The following is a 15741-nucleotide window of genomic DNA, read 5'->3' as shown; positions in this document are numbered from 1 at the left end:
AATAATAATAATAATGGATTCCCACACTCTTTCCCTCTAAAAAAAGCACACTATCGAATCATCGTCTATTTGATCACAAAATCAATTATACTCTTCTTTATCCATAGCGGCATCACACTGTTGCGAGCATTTGTTGTTATTGTTGTGTGCATATCGTTTATCAGAATCATCATTAAATTCCAATGGATAATTATGCATCACCCCCCCAATCATTTAAATAATTAATTCATAGACAATGCTTGCTGTTTGTTTGTGTTGTCTATTCCGTTCCCATCAGTCCTTTAAAATAAATAAATTAAATTAAAAAAAAAAAAAACAGTGAGTAACGACAATCATTCGCCCATTGGCCATCAAAGATTGATTAATACGGCCAGACCAGTATACAGATATTCATTCCTTCCTTTCGACAATTATTATTATTATTATTATTATTACAACAACAATATCTTCTCTTCCTCTTTACAAGATAACAAAGAATAATCCACCCAATCAATAGATCTAAAAAAAAAAAAGGTTAACCGAATAATATTATTTATTATTATTATTATTATTAATTATTGTCCATCTACAAATCCACTTGGTTGGATACAAAGGAGACACACAAGACCTTACAACCACCATCTATCTATCTTTACTCACCATCTCCCAGGTTTGGGCTCGCTGCAAAAAAAAAAAGATAGTTGCACTACTGAAACAGATAGATATTTTCAACAATTAGCTCCGAAATAATAATCAATCATTACCTTTTTCATCCAAGGATCTTCTTTCCCCGTTTATTGTGAAACCCCTACACATTAATCATCGTATCTCCCAACTTTTACAAGGAACAAGAAAGCACGACTTTTGGACACCCCAACAGACATCCAATTCATTGTGTGTTACAATAAGTAAAGAGAGAGAGAGAAGAGAGAGTTAAACACAAGAGAGCCTACTCTGTTAGATACACACATATCTATCTATCTCTTATATATTATATATAAATTATTTATTAAATGAAAGAAATGGAGTACCCTCATCAACATCAAAATGGTGGTGGTGACTTGACAGCATCCATGGATTTAGGAGGTGGTATGTATACCCTAACTAACTAGTTTGTTATAGTCATTCATTATTAATTCTATCTATCTATCTATCTATCTCTTAGATAAAGCATATATGCTAGAACAAAAGATTAGAGAATTAACTGAAAGAATGGAGAATGATAGACAAAGGCAACTTCATATCGAACAAGAGAACCAACAGTTGAAAAAGAGATTAGATGATTTAGAGAGAAGTAGAGATTTATCACAATCTTCGACGGCTGCTGTAGCAACCTCTGCTGCACCATCTGCAGTAGCTTCTTCCTCTTCCTCTTCTTCTTCTGCACCTTCTTCATCATCTGGCAACAACAAACAAATAGAAGAGACTATATCTCGATTCGAAGAACAGGTGATGCAATTAAAGGTTGTGTTGACAAAGCGACACCCCTCTTCGTCTACACCTCCACTTCCATCTTCATCTACGTCTACGTCTGCGACTAGTCCGTCGTTACCAGGTCAAGCACTTGCCGACTCTCAACGATACCTACCAGTTCTCAAATCAAAGGTAGATGAATTTGAACAAAAGTTTTCCTCTATCAAAAACATTCTACTTGATATATCTACCATCTCTCAACAACCTTTACCAAATTCAACCATCTCCAATAATAATAACAACAACAACATCAATAACTCCCTCACCAACTCTGTAAATAACAACTCTATCAACCATCCTCCTCCTCATGTTGTTGTTGTTGTTGACAATGAGGATGAAAAAGAAAAAGATGAAGAAGAAGAGAAACAACAACTGGAAGAAAAAGAAAAAGAAGAGATAATTGTACAAAAAGTTAAACAACAAGAAGAAGAAGAAGAAGAAGAAGAAAAAGAATCAAGACAACCAGAAAATGTAAATGAACCACAAATAACAGAAACAATACAACAACAACAACAATCATCAACAACCCAACCAAATGTACAAATCAAAGAAAAAGAGGAAAAAGAAGAAGAAAAAGAAAACGATCCAAAAGAGATCATTATTATTGATGGAAAAGAAAATGTAAATTTAGTCAATGTAATTGTGAATGTAACTGAAGACGATCAATCTCAATCTCAATCTCATTCACATTCACAACAACAACAACAACAACAACAACAACCAGAAGAGGAAAAACAAACTCTGGTCATTTTGAAAAAAGAATCAGACATTTTACCAAAATCAAATACTGTTACCAGTTTTGAAGAGATATCGGTATCTCTACCCAATCCACCATCGACCATTCCGATTTTAATCAAAACCAATAGCTCTGGAAATGTAAATTCAAACTCTACCAACGACCTCGCTTCACTTGCATCATCCACTACCACTTTATCCTCTACAACCACCACCACCACCTCTTCATCACAACCAAAAGAAGGTTTCCCATTGAATCTATCATCATCACCATCTAAAACTGTTACAACACCAGTTGAAATCACCTATATGAAGGTGGTCAGTCTAAACGATCCAATTATAAAGGAAGGTTACCTCAAAAAGAAAGGTGGAGGAGAAGGAGGTAGACGAAACTGGACAACTCGTTGGTGCCGACTAAAGCAAGATGGAACATTATCCTATTTTAAAAAGACAAAAGATACCAAAGCCAAAGGTGAGATTAAACTTCATCAGGCCAAAGTAGAGACTCATAGCGGCAAACCATTTGGAATTGTTTTAATGTCTGGTGTTAGTTGCAAGGGATTGATGCGTGACTATCTTTTAATGGCAGAATCCAAAAAAGAACAAGACGAATGGATTACTGCAATCAATGATGTCATCAAAAAGATTGCTATTGGAAGTCCAACAAATACAACTGTCTTGACATCTTCCACATCTTCAATTTCTAGAAGATAATAAAACCCTAATCCAAAAATTAAAAAAGACAACAACAAAATCCATCACTCACAAACTCAAACAATAACACACAACACAAACTAAAGCTATAGCTAAAGCTAAAGCTATACCAATCCACCCTTATTTATTTCAATAAAATCGAACCAAACCAAAAGAAAAAAAAGGATTTAATAATATCTCCACATTAATTTTTTTTACTAAAGTAAACCCCATCACTTGAAGTTGGTGTGGGTAAATTTCCGATGCATTAAGCTTAATTTAGATGAGTTGGTTGTTTGACATGTTCTCATAACTCTTTATTTATTAAAATTATTATTATTATTTGTTTTAATATTTTATTGTATTATAACAAAGAGAAAAACAAAGATTGGAAAGATGGGGATGAAGATCAAACCTTTAATCTTTTTAATTTTTATTCTTTTATCAATTTGTACACAAACAGATGTTGTTGATGCTAAACATAATAATATAGGTATCAATAATCAACAACAACAACAACAACAACAACAACAACAACAACAACAACAATCTTACAATTCAAATGATGATAATATAAATGTCTATTTAATTGCCCATTCTCATTGTGGTAAGTTTTAACATAATTATGATATGATCATGTTGGTGAACAATGCTAACTTTTTTGATTTGATTTGATTTGTTTATAGATGTTGGATGGATTGAAACATATAACAATTACTATCAAGAGAATGTAACTCATATTCTATCAAACGTTATGCCTTATTTGATTAAAGATCAATCAAAGAGATTTGTTTGGGCTGAAATGTAGGTTTAAATATTTTTGAACAAATAGATTGATAGCTAGATAGATAGATAGAATAGATACATTCATATTAATGTTTATTATTATTATTATTATTATTATTATTATTTAGTGTATATTTTGAAAGATGGTGGAATGATCAAACATCGATGATGCAAGCTACTGTAAGACAATTGGTTCAGAATGGACAATTGGAATTTGTTGGTGGAGGGTATGCAATGAATGATGAGGCATTGACACATTATCAAGCCATTTTAAATCAAAATACTATGGGCCATCAATTCTTATTGTCAACGTTTGGCGTTACACCGGTTGTGGGGTGGCAGATCGATCCATTTGGTCCGTCTACAATGACCGCACAGTTGTTCAAGTTGATGGGGTTTAAATACCATGTTTTGAATAGAGTGGACGACAGAACCAAACATTTCTACGATATGGAAACCACTGCTCTCTTTACTATTGAAGGATCGGGTGGATTGATCACCAATCGGTCGTTTGAGTTTGTGTGGTATCCTTCGCCAAACTATGATGCCTATGAATCAGACTTTTCAATCTTTGCCCATATCCTCGACAACCATTACAATCCACCACAAAACTGTTGGCCAAATATAACCGATCCTGCCAATGGCTATTGTACTGGTTTCGATTTCGAAGCAGGTGGCTCTGGGAATCCAACCATCAATGACACCAATATTGCCGAACGTGCCGAAGTTCTTGTAGAGATTATTCGCACAAGAGCCGGATACTACAGACACAACAATCTATTGTTGCCATTTGGCAATGATTTTAGATACCAAGATGCTGCCATCATGTTTGATAATATGGATAAATTGATAGAATATATCAATGCCAACTCGTCGTATGGTGTGACGATCCAGTATTCCACAGCTTCCGAGTACTTTGAAGCAGTGGATTCTTCGACAACGCCAAACGAGTTCCCAATCAACCATGGACAAGACTTTTACACTGTGACCAACTGTGTCACTTCCTACTATCAACAGTATGGAACCTGTGTAGAGTATTGGTCAGGATACTATTCGAGTATGCCTCTTCTCAAACAATCGATTCGTCAATCAGACAGTCTACTCAGATCGGCAGAGGTCCTATTCTCGTTGGGCACATCTGTTTACGATGCGCGTCATAATATTATCAACGAATATCAATGTTACCAAGTTTTGAATCAACACCGAAACATTAGTAGTATCTTGACCCACCACGATGCCATCCCTGGCACAGCAAGAACAGCTGTTCGTGCCAATTATATGGAAATGCTGTATCAAGCTCAAAATGATACACTCGATATGCTTCCTCAAGTGGTTGGTCAGATCATGGCCGATAAAAGTGTTGAACAGGGCTACAATGCTTCGAGTCAACTTGTGGCAGACCTAAAGGATGGACAAATATTGGTTATCTCTGTCACCAACAGTTTGGCTTGGAGTCGTGTAGAATATCTACCGATTCAAGCTGGTCAACAAAACTATGCAGTCTTTGATTACGATCAAAACCCAGTACCATCACAAACAGTTCAAAATATCGCCTCCAAACAATGGACCCTTTATTTCCAAGTCAATGTTGCTGCAATTGGTATCTCGTCCTATTTTATTGTTGCAGTAGGTGATCTTACTCAAGACACATTGACCCATGAAGATAAATTAAGAATATCTTCCCTACTCGGTGGTCCCAACAAACCCATTCAAGATATTATCATTTCTCAAAGATCTGTCAGTGAAAAGGTAACTTTTTCAATGTTGACAATTGGTAATAATTTGTTTAATCTTGAATTCCAAGCCAACAAGAAAAACAATGGTATAATGGAATTGGTTGGATATCAAGATTTGGTTCAAGGTATTACATTGCCATTGAGTCAACAATTGATTGAATATTATGCATTGGATGATGATGTCTATGAATTCCGACCGTATAATCCAATTCCACTCGCCGCTACCTCTCCACAAGTGTATCTAACCGAAGGTCCACTCGTCCAACAAGTCACCATTGTCTATAGTAATAATGCAAGCCAAGTCTATACTGTTTTTAATGAAACTACTCTCAACTCTGGATCGGGTGCTCAAGAGTCACAATACTTTTTGGTAGAAAATACAGTGGCAGTAGGATGGAACAAGGAGATTTCAATGCGATCAAACACTTCTGTAAACAATGGCCGTACTTTTTACTCTAACAACGGACTAGAGGCAATGAAGCGAGAGTATGGAACCAAGTTTAATGACACCACACCATGGAGTATGATTGCGGGCAACTACTATCCATCGATCAATATGGCAATGATACAAGATTCCCAAAATGAATTGGTCATTCTCAATCGCCAGAGTATGGCATCAAGTAGTCAAGCTCCTGGGTCACTCGAAGTGTTACTGATTCGCCGTGACAATTTTACAGAACCTGCAACTGGCCAAGACATGGATGATACGAGCACCGTAACATTCTCACATCGTATTCTTTTTGGAGAAAAGTCTAGTTGTGAACTCATTCGTACACCACATTCTTTGGTTCATGAAAATCCATTGCTCCCAATGTTTGCACAACTCGATGAATCAAAGACCATCCAAGATTATGCCGACAATCACAAAGTCTTTTTCCAACCACTTGATGCAGGGCAACAATTCCCAGCCAATCTTCATCTCTTGACACTTACACGTCAATGGTTAGACAATCCATCGATATTATTACGATTAGTAAACATCTATGAAGTCGGTCAAAATAGTAAATATTCCCAACCATCAACCATTTCAGTCTCATCAATCTTTAATCAATTCAATATTTCTCAAGTCGATGAAACCACAGCAAGTGGAAATGCTATCATTGAAAATCAAGTCAATCTACCATTAGTTGTAACATTAAACCCAATTGAAATTAAAACCTTTATAATGGATTTTGAAAGTCAAAAGGATCAAGATGATATCCACTTATTTAAAATCAATCAATAAAAAAGATCATATATTATTATTTTTTGTAAAGTAAAAGATATGTTTTATTTATTTATTTAAATTACATTTGTTTTATTATATTATATTGTCCCAAACACCGCTATTAGGTGAATGGCTAAGCCTTGTGGATAAGAGGAGAAACCAAATAAGTTATTATATATTTTTTGTTTAGTTGCTCGCATCTTTTCCATATGAAATAAATAGTTGGGGGAGGTTTCAAACACAAGTGTATTTGATTGTGGTTATATGTTGGCAACGATTAATCTAATTCATTAAATATTATTATTACTACTAGTATTGTTGTTGTTATTATTATTATTATTATTTTGATTTGATTTTGAGTTATTTTGATTATTTTGAACGATATAAATAACTTTCCAAAACAGAGATATATTTTAAGAGTTTTTCATATTTTTCCCATTCTTTGTTCAAAGCATCCAATGATTTTGTAATGATTAAAAGGTATGGTGCCTTTTTTCCTTCGGTTTCTGAATTTAAAAAGAATTTGCTGAGGTATTGCTCAATGTGATGTCTATTGGTGGCGGAACCACGAAGTGTGTACTTTGTTTGATTGGTTTTGAGGAACAATTTCAATCTTTGACAGTCATTGCATATACATGTGATTCCACAAGATGGTGGCCAAACGATAGAACCTTTTGGAGGCAATATGATGGAAGCCTGAGCCTCTCGTAAAATGTTTAGACCAGATTCAACAAAGATGAGGAATCCACCTTCACCATGCATTGTCAAAAGTGTATGTTCTTTGACCAATTTTTTGGCAATTTGGTAGTATATGAATGGGTAGTACTCGTATTTGTTGACAATTTCAATATTTAGGAAAACATTGACAACACATTGACCAAGATTTCGATGATTGGTAGGTGGTGCTGGACCGTACGGTGAAGGGATGAGATTGTCATTCTTGAGGGCATGATTGAAAAATGAAGCAACGGCCTCGCAAACAAGTTTTTGTTGTTTGGTTTCAGGTGGCGGAGTGATATAGGTTGTGAGTTTAGATCCATAGGTCGTAACAACTTTTGGGTCTTTGGTGGTCACTAGTTTCGAGATGACATAGGATATCCAATTTTCAAAGTGACCAAGAGCCAATTCAAGTTGTACAAACTTGCCTGGATTTCCATTGGCATAGTAGTAGTTCCAACAGGTTTGTAGATATTCGACTTGCTCTTGAACTTGCTCGATCGAGGCAATAGATGCATAAAAATGGGAACTGGATTGGGCGGATAGGCACTCTGTAAAAATACGCTCCAAAGTTTCGTCATCCACCAATGGTTTGCCAGTGAGCCAAAGCCTATAGATCCCATTGGTTGCGTATGGGTTCTCGGGATCTAGATTGTTTGTCATAATATTTCCTATTGCCTGATAAAAGGAATGTTGATGACTTGAAAAGATTGGATAACGACCAATGATGTTGACCAAAGCAACTAGCTCCTCTAATCTTGGACCGACATGAGGACACTTTTGCAATGGCTGCTGTTGAGGACGTCCACTGGGTGGACTAGGTCCACTGATGCTACCAGTGATGCCACTGCCAAAAATAGGTTGAACGGGAGGATTACCCTTGAAGCAAATGGGACACGTAGAAACAAACGTGTCAATCATGGCCCCAACCCATTGAACCAAAAACTTGTCATAGTAGGATCTAACAAACATTGAGGATTCTTGGTTGTTTGCCTCCAACTCGCAAAGATTGCAAAGAATTTCAAGTACGTTGCAGTTGTTTACAAATCCTTTTACCTCGATGATGTTGAACCATCCATCGATCATGAGTGTCAAAAATGTGTCATGACCACAGATGCGAGCAAATCGAGCCATATAATTGTTGAGCTCGGGGCGATAATCATGCTTGATGCAGTAAAGGAATCTTTGAAAAAATCGTCGAATGCGATTGTCATTGTTGGCAACAATCAGCTTTCTATTGGCAGCACCATTGTCTTGCTCCAAAACGAGTGTAGATAGGTCACACATCAACCCAAATATCTCTTTGATACTAGTGACATCTCTTTCACCCCAAGTGAGGTAGTAGTGTTCGAGAATAGTGTCCATTTCATTGAAAAAGAACAATGGATTGGTGTCACCCTGGATACGACTCTTGAGGATTTTAATGGCATGGGGCATCTTTCGAAGATAGTATGGATTTCGGCCGTGTAAATCCCAAACAATGAGAGCTGCTCTTGAAAATATCTCATCTTCGTTGGAAATGGCCTGATCTATAGGTTCTTCGTCTTCGATTGGTGTAAGAGTGGCACCAACCAATCCTTCACCTGGAACCAATTCATTGGTAGGTGACATCTTTAGAGTTTTGAAATTGAATCGTTCATTGGTAAATATATCGAAAATATTTGATAGACGATAACTAAACTCTCCATTAAATATTCTATCTCCAAGATAACAATTTTCAAAACCTTCCTCTCTAAACAAAATAAATAGAATCATCAGTTAATATTGGACTCTATTTATAGTATAGTATAAACTGCTTCTCTTTGTTTTTACATACATATTAATTTGAATAAAACCAAAAGTAATTAAAATTTGAATGGAAGGATTTAATTTATGGGCTCGAATAATTGAATTGACCACCAATAAATCATTTCCTTTGAGTGTGTAGAGACTAAGAGTATTTGGAGAATATAAATGTTCGAATGAAAATACTAAACGTGATAGATTTTCATAATAGCCTGGTGCCAATTGTTGTCTCATTCCAATTGAAGCAACTTGTATTTTTCTTTTTCCATGTTCATTTACAGTGTCTGATATTTGATCTTGATTGTGATAATCAAAAATATCTCTAATCTTTTGTGCCAACTGTGCCAATTTCTTATAATTTCTATTATTGTTATTGTTGTTATTGTTTGGATCGTCGATGAAATTGATATGAATGGGAGAGCTGGTATTTTTAGTTGGTGATCCAATACCCAAGGTTTGGGCAAGTGGAGTAGCCATAGCTTGGCCAAGTGGGGATGCAATACTTGAAGCCTGGCCCATTGACGAAGTCGAAAGGGCCGATGAACCAGATGATAAATAGGATGGATGAGGACTAGATAAAGCGAAAATACTAGAATGAGATTTGGTCGTATATGATGATAATGTTGAAAGATCGGAACTTTGTCTTGCAAGTGGTGATGTTGGTGGTGTCAAGATATGTTGTTCCGTTTCTTCTTGTTGTTGTTGTTGTTGTTGTTGCGTTTGCGTTTGTTCTTGTTGGGTTTGTAATGGTTGAATTTGAGGTTGAACAATTTGTTGTGATTGTTGTGATTGTTGTGGTTGTGTTTGTGGTTGAGGCTGTGTTTGAGTTTGTTGAGGCTGTGTTTGTTGTTGAGTTTGATGTTGTTGTGGAGGTGGAGGAGAGAATGGATGTTTTTGAAGTGGAGTTTTTGAAACAATATTATAATAGAGACAGATATTCATTCCACGTGACAATGATTCAATTCTTTTTTTGCAGTCTGTATAGTATGCAATGAAACGCATTTGATTTTTGGCATGTGATTGAAAACTGGTTGTAACTCTACACTCTTTGTGCTCGACGCTAATCGATCCACCCTCATGCTGCGATGGCAACGATATGATTAATGATCCAATCATATTCTCCTCTTTGGGTGTACTTCGATGGGCAATATCAAAGTTTGAACGTTTATCGTATACCAACATACTGTGAAGATGAAGTTCTATCGGTGCAATCTTGGGTAGTTTGTATGGTGGCGCCGATGCAGTTCCAGATGATGATGATGATGATGTGGCATCGGGATTAACCAGACCCATATACTTTGCAACTGTATAGGCCAGATTATTACTGAGAAAGTGATCCCATCCAGGTGATCCTTTGACGGTGAACTTTGATTTCTCGATGACGTAGACCTTGTGTTTCTTGGTGTCTGTAATCGTCTTTGTTCCGACACCATAACTTCTCACCAATTGACAAACATCCATGAGTGGACCAATATCTTGAGAATGTATGGGTAATTTCAAGTCTCCAAAACCGGCAACCGTGATGACTGGAAGCACCTTTGCCTCGAGTGACCCAGCGCAATAAAAGTCGCCAACGTCTGCCTCCTCTATATACTCCCATACCTTTTCCTCCAACGGATACAATTGTTGATTATAATTGATTTTGGAACAGGTTTCATAGAGATTGGATACGCCCTTTACCTTTTCCACTTTGATATTTTCGTCACGGTAAAGTATTTCATTTTGTTGATTTTGTTGATTATTATTATTATTGGTTGGTTGTTGATTTGGTTGATTTGGTTGATTTGGTTGATTTGGTTGTTGTTGTTGTTGGGGTGGTTGTTGATAAAAGGGTGATGTTGTTGTGGTTGTTGTTGTTGTTGTTGATGTTGATGTTGTTGCAGAAGATGAAGATGATGATTTTATTTTATTTAACTTTGGATTATTTACTATGATTCTATGTTCTCCAACAGTCAACACCTCTCTATTCATTTTCTCTTTATCTGTCTCTCACCTGACTGACCTCCCTCCTTCTTTTTTTTCAATGCTTTCTTCTTCTTCTTCTTCTTCTTCTTTGCAAGGCTAGTAATATTAATGATTAATGATCAATGATCCTAAAATGATGGTTGAACAGTAATGGTACACTAGTATTGTTTGCACATACATTGACCTTAAGAACACATACTAATGCTCTCTCTTGAGATGTGATACGTATATTGTGTTGGTGTAGAAGTAATGATGAGCGGAGTTGGGTGATGATGACGGGCTACTATAGGGTTGTAGGTAGGGTTCAAAAAAAATGTAGTGGAAGATGTTAAAGATGATGGGTGTGGGTGTGGTTGTTGATTTTAAAAAGGCGGTTTGCCTAAAATAGATAGATAGAATTTAATTGAAATGAAATTATATGATCAGATTAAAATAATAGTATTATTATTATTAATAATAATAATGACAAGAAGCTAGGACAACAAATAATAATATTATTTAAATATCTTTATATTATAATATATATGTGTCTATATCTGTGTGTATGTATGTGATGTGTGTGGATGTGATTTAAAAATGGTATCTATAGATCCTTTCTGCTACTGCTGCTGATGCTGCTGCTACTACTGGTTAGAGAGACAACAATGATGAGTGGGTGGGTAGGTAGGGTGGGGTGGTGGGGTTGGCCTCTCGAAAGTACTACTTTCTCTCTCTCTCTCTCTCTATTATTTAAATGTGTTTGGAAAGAAGGGCGGGTAGGATGGATGGCGAGGGGTGCGATGTTGCGAGATTGCAGATTAGAATGTTGATTGATTGTTATAAAGTTGACTGTGTTGTGTTGTGGATGGGACCTATATTGAGCGTGAGGGGGTGTGCATAGACCGAGACCGATGTGATTGGGGGTAGTAGTTTATTGAGCCTTCAGGTGTCCGCGTGCTTATTGATGGAGAAGTGACAAAGTATGGGCTTGAGACGGTTGGCGCTCAACTATTTTTTTAAATCATCCAAACACAATGATTAAAATGAACATCAGACGGTTTGCGAGGGACATTGTCCAATTAACAGCGATCTGCCACTCTGAGTTTTGCGCCCATTCGCGCTCAATTATGTCTATAATATCAAAAGAAAAGATTGTGTATTGTGTGAAGATTTATTTATTTAAACACACCACATATATGCTTTGCTTCCCATTTCAAGAAGCTTCTTTTTTGTTGTGACGTGAGTTAGGTCCCAATCACGAAACACAAAACAAGTCGTATAGTTGTTGTTGTTGTTGGTGAGGTGATAGCTTCTTGGGGACATGAATCGTTTGTGTTGAGATTAGGTGTAGATTTTTATTTATTTTTCAATCAATGTGTAGTGATACGACGAAGAGAGGATTATCAAGCAAGCTCCCTTTCTCCTCTTTTCTTTTGGTCAATTGAATCTAAATTTAGCTTAACTGAGACCAATGACCTTGCCCGTTTTGAGGTCAATATCTATTTCATAGAAGCATGGTCTGGTTGGGAGCCCCGGGATGGTGCTCATTGTACCGACAAGAGGGTAGATAAAGCCTGCACCTATAGAGGCACGCACGTCTCTGATGGGCAATACAAAGCCTTTGGGAACACCCTTTTTCTCTGGGTCTGAGGAAAGTGAGAGATGTGTCTTGGCCATGCATATTGGCAACTTGGAAAAGCCCTGTTCCGTGTAGAGCGCAATTTTCTTTTCAGCCTCTGGAAGATACTCGACGCTGTCGGCGCCGTAGATTTCCTTGGCAATGGTTTCTATTTTTTCTTTGATGGAGAGGTCCAGCGGATAGAGGTACTTGAAGTTGGGCTCGACCGAGCATGCTTCGACGACGGCGTTGGCCAGCTCGACGGCGCCTTGGCCACCCTCGGCCCAATGGTTGCACATGACGGATGCGCGGGCGCCGACGGCCTTGGCACGGCCGAGAACCAGCTCGATCTCGGCGTTTGAGTCAGACGAGAAACGGTTGAGTGCGACGACCACCTGCACCCCAAACTTGCCGAGATTGCTGATATGCTTGAGCAAGTTGTCGGTGCCGGCCGACAACAACTCGAGGTTCTCTGACGTGTATGCCTTGTCGAGTGGGGCACCGGCCGTGACCTTGGGGCCGCCACCGTGCATTTTGAGGGCACGTATGGTCGCGACAATCACGGCGACGTTTGGAATCAACCCACTCTCACGACACTTGATGTCAAAGAATTTCTCGGCACCAATGTCTGCGCCAAAGCCAGCCTCCGTGACGACATAGCCGTCTGCGCCAGCCAACTTGAGTGCGATCTGGTCGGCTATAATCGAGCTGTTTCCATGTGCAATATTAGCAAATGGACCGGCGTGCACTAGTACAGGTGTGCCTTCGAGTGTTTGCATGAGGGTTGGCATGATAGCATCTTTCATCAACACTGTCAATGCGCCACCAGCACCGATATCATCGGCCGACACGGGCACACCCTTACGACTAGTACCAATCACCATACGACCCAAACGTTCACGCATATCAGCCAATGAAGTGGCCAGCGCCAAAACAGCCATAATCTCTGATGCAACGGCAATATCAAACTGTGTCGAACGTGTAAATCTAGCTTCCTCTTTACCCTGTCCAATAGTAATACCACGCAAGAAACGATCATTGGTATCGAGCACACGATTCCAAGTGACGAGTGATGGGTCAATATCAAGACGTACAAAACTAGACACCTCCTCTGCACTCAATTCCGATGGGTCAGTCTTGCTAATACCAAGTTTGGCAAGACGTCTCAACATGACTGGTGCAAAACGTCTCGATCCATCCTTTGCAACTGGACACAAACGGTTAAAGAGTTGTTCATCAGTTTGAGTTGATTCATGCAATATTCTAGCATCAATAGCAGCAGCCAACAAATTATTGGCAGCAGTAATAGCATGAATATCACCAGTTAAATGTAAATTGAATTCTTCCATTGGAATAACTTGAGAATATCCTCCACCTGCTGCTCCTCCCTACAAAAAAAACATAACATAAATTAGACAATCTAATCTAATCTAATACTCCAATATATGCTCTGTCTTACCTTTATACCAAAAGTTGGACCTTGAGAAGGTTGACGAACACAAGAGAATACACGTTTCTTTAGATGAGCACCTAAAGCTTGACATAGACCAATAGTAGTAGTAGATTTACCTTCACCAAGAGGTGTTGGAGTGATACCTGTAACGACTACATATTTTCCATTGGGACGATCAGCAAGACGATCGAGTACCGATAGATGTACCTTTGCTTTGTATTTCCCGTATAGATCTAATTCATCTTGATTGATTCCTGCTTCACTTGCAATCACCGACACTGGTAATGGTACTGCATCTGATGCAATATCTATATCTGATGGTACAGGTGTCTTTAAATCTAATTTTGGGTATTGAAATGTTGACATTTATCTATTCTATCTATCTATTCTATCCTAAGATATCTTAATATGAATGATGAATATGAATATGAATGATGTTGAAGAGAAAGATGTATGATATTAACTAATCATCACACCACCCACTATGTCGTTTGAAATTGAATTTTTGCTTGTTCCCAAAAAGTGTATAATGATGAATCATCAACATCAGCAAAGAGAGAGAGAGAGAGATATTATTATTATTTCGGAATGAATAATACTTTTAAATTAAAAGTATTATTAAAGGGTTTTTAAGGTTTATTCAGATTTTTTAGGGTTTTCAGGTTTGATGACAGGTTCTTTGTAGGTACCAAGTAACTTGTCCAACCAAGTGAAACGACTACCATAGTTGCAAGTGAATTCCTTGTGATGATAGTCGTGGAAAGAGACACCACCATAGTATGGCAACAAGTTGAATGGGAACAATTCGATATCGTAACCGGAATGGGTTAGGACAGCGTCGAGTTGACGGATGATGAACCACGAGTAAAAGGTGATGTAGTTGGGACGCAAGATCATGGCTGGAGCAAAAGTGGCAATACCCAAAAAGATGACTTCGATGGGGTGGGCGTACGAGGCAGTGAAACCAAATGGAGCAGAGTAGTAGTGATGCTCTTTATGGATATTCTTGTAGAACCATGGGGTGTGGAAGAATCTGTGCATCCAATAGTGGAAAAAGTCTTCACCGATCAAACAGAGTAAAATGTCAAACAAGAATCTCCAAACGGTTGGAATCGAGTGTGACATACCCAATACTTTAGAGAATGGGAAGGAAACGATACCAATTGGTAAAATCACCAAAATATAATTGGTAATTAAATTATTTAGACATCTTTTAATATCTGATTCACTTGGGTATTTCTAAAATAGAGAAATAGAAAAATAATATTAATATTCATTTATGTTTTATATTATTATTATTATTATTATATGTGTGTTAATTACCTTGACTTGAATCTTTCTTGAACGGAATAATTTATATTTATCAAAGAGATAAAAGACATAACCACCGACTGCATACAAGACAGCCATGAGACCATAAAAGATTAAAAAGAGACCAAATTCGCCATAGTTTTCAAGAATCCATAACCATCCATATTCAACGGCTGTGGATGGTGGTGGATCGGCATTGGCGATACTATAGTCTTGTGATGACTTGAAAAGTGAAACAAACTTTGAAAGATTAAAGGTGGCTGTTGTTTTGTTCATTTTTTTTTTACTTGATATTAATTGTACA

General features: G+C 37.6%; 5 protein-coding genes across 5 annotated transcripts; 2 read left to right on the top strand and 3 right to left on the bottom strand.

The window, feature by feature from the left end:
• Nucleotides 1-1001: 1001 nt before the first annotated feature.
• On the top strand, nucleotides 1002-2901 carry DFA_11727 (uncharacterized protein; the record flags this gene model as incomplete). The annotated part of the gene is made up of 2 exons (XM_004350623.1): nucleotides 1002-1068; nucleotides 1145-2901. The coding sequence occupies 2 exons, from the start codon at nucleotides 1002-1004 to the stop codon at nucleotides 2899-2901; spliced, it is 1824 nt and encodes a 607-aa protein (XP_004350674.1).
• A 375-nt stretch (nucleotides 2902-3276) lies between these two features.
• manC (alpha-mannosidase) lies at nucleotides 3277-6627 on the top strand (the record flags this gene model as incomplete). Its single annotated transcript, XM_004350622.1, has 3 exons — nucleotides 3277-3487; nucleotides 3567-3684; nucleotides 3795-6627. 3 exons carry the CDS (start codon nucleotides 3277-3279, stop codon nucleotides 6625-6627), a joined length of 3162 nt encoding a protein of 1053 aa, XP_004350673.1.
• A 351-nt stretch (nucleotides 6628-6978) lies between these two features.
• Nucleotides 6979-11082, bottom strand: DFA_11725 (uncharacterized protein; the record flags this gene model as incomplete). The annotated part of the gene is made up of 2 exons (XM_004350621.1): nucleotides 6979-9058; nucleotides 9143-11082. The coding sequence occupies 2 exons, from the start codon at nucleotides 11080-11082 to the stop codon at nucleotides 6979-6981; spliced, it is 4020 nt and encodes a 1339-aa protein (XP_004350672.1).
• Nucleotides 11083-12513: 1431 nt separating this feature from the next.
• On the bottom strand, nucleotides 12514-14492 carry fthS (formate-dihydrofolate ligase; the record flags this gene model as incomplete). The annotated part of the gene is made up of 2 exons (XM_004350620.1): nucleotides 12514-14061; nucleotides 14133-14492. The coding sequence occupies 2 exons, from the start codon at nucleotides 14490-14492 to the stop codon at nucleotides 12514-12516; spliced, it is 1908 nt and encodes a 635-aa protein (XP_004350671.1).
• Nucleotides 14493-14762: 270 nt separating this feature from the next.
• On the bottom strand, nucleotides 14763-15713 carry DFA_11723 (sterol desaturase family protein; the record flags this gene model as incomplete). Its single annotated transcript, XM_004350619.1, has 2 exons — nucleotides 14763-15365; nucleotides 15450-15713. 2 exons carry the CDS (start codon nucleotides 15711-15713, stop codon nucleotides 14763-14765), a joined length of 867 nt encoding a protein of 288 aa, XP_004350670.1.
• Between the last annotated feature and the right edge of the window lie 28 nt (nucleotides 15714-15741).

This window comes from Cavenderia fasciculata (genome assembly GCF_000203815.1).
Source record: "Cavenderia fasciculata unplaced genomic scaffold Scf_EUAJFUG02HR96I-5, whole genome shotgun sequence".
Lineage (NCBI taxonomy): Eukaryota > Evosea > Eumycetozoa > Acytosteliales > Cavenderiaceae > Cavenderia > Cavenderia fasciculata.
Note: the sequence above shows the minus strand (reverse complement) of the source record. Positions and strands in the feature narration are given on the sequence as shown.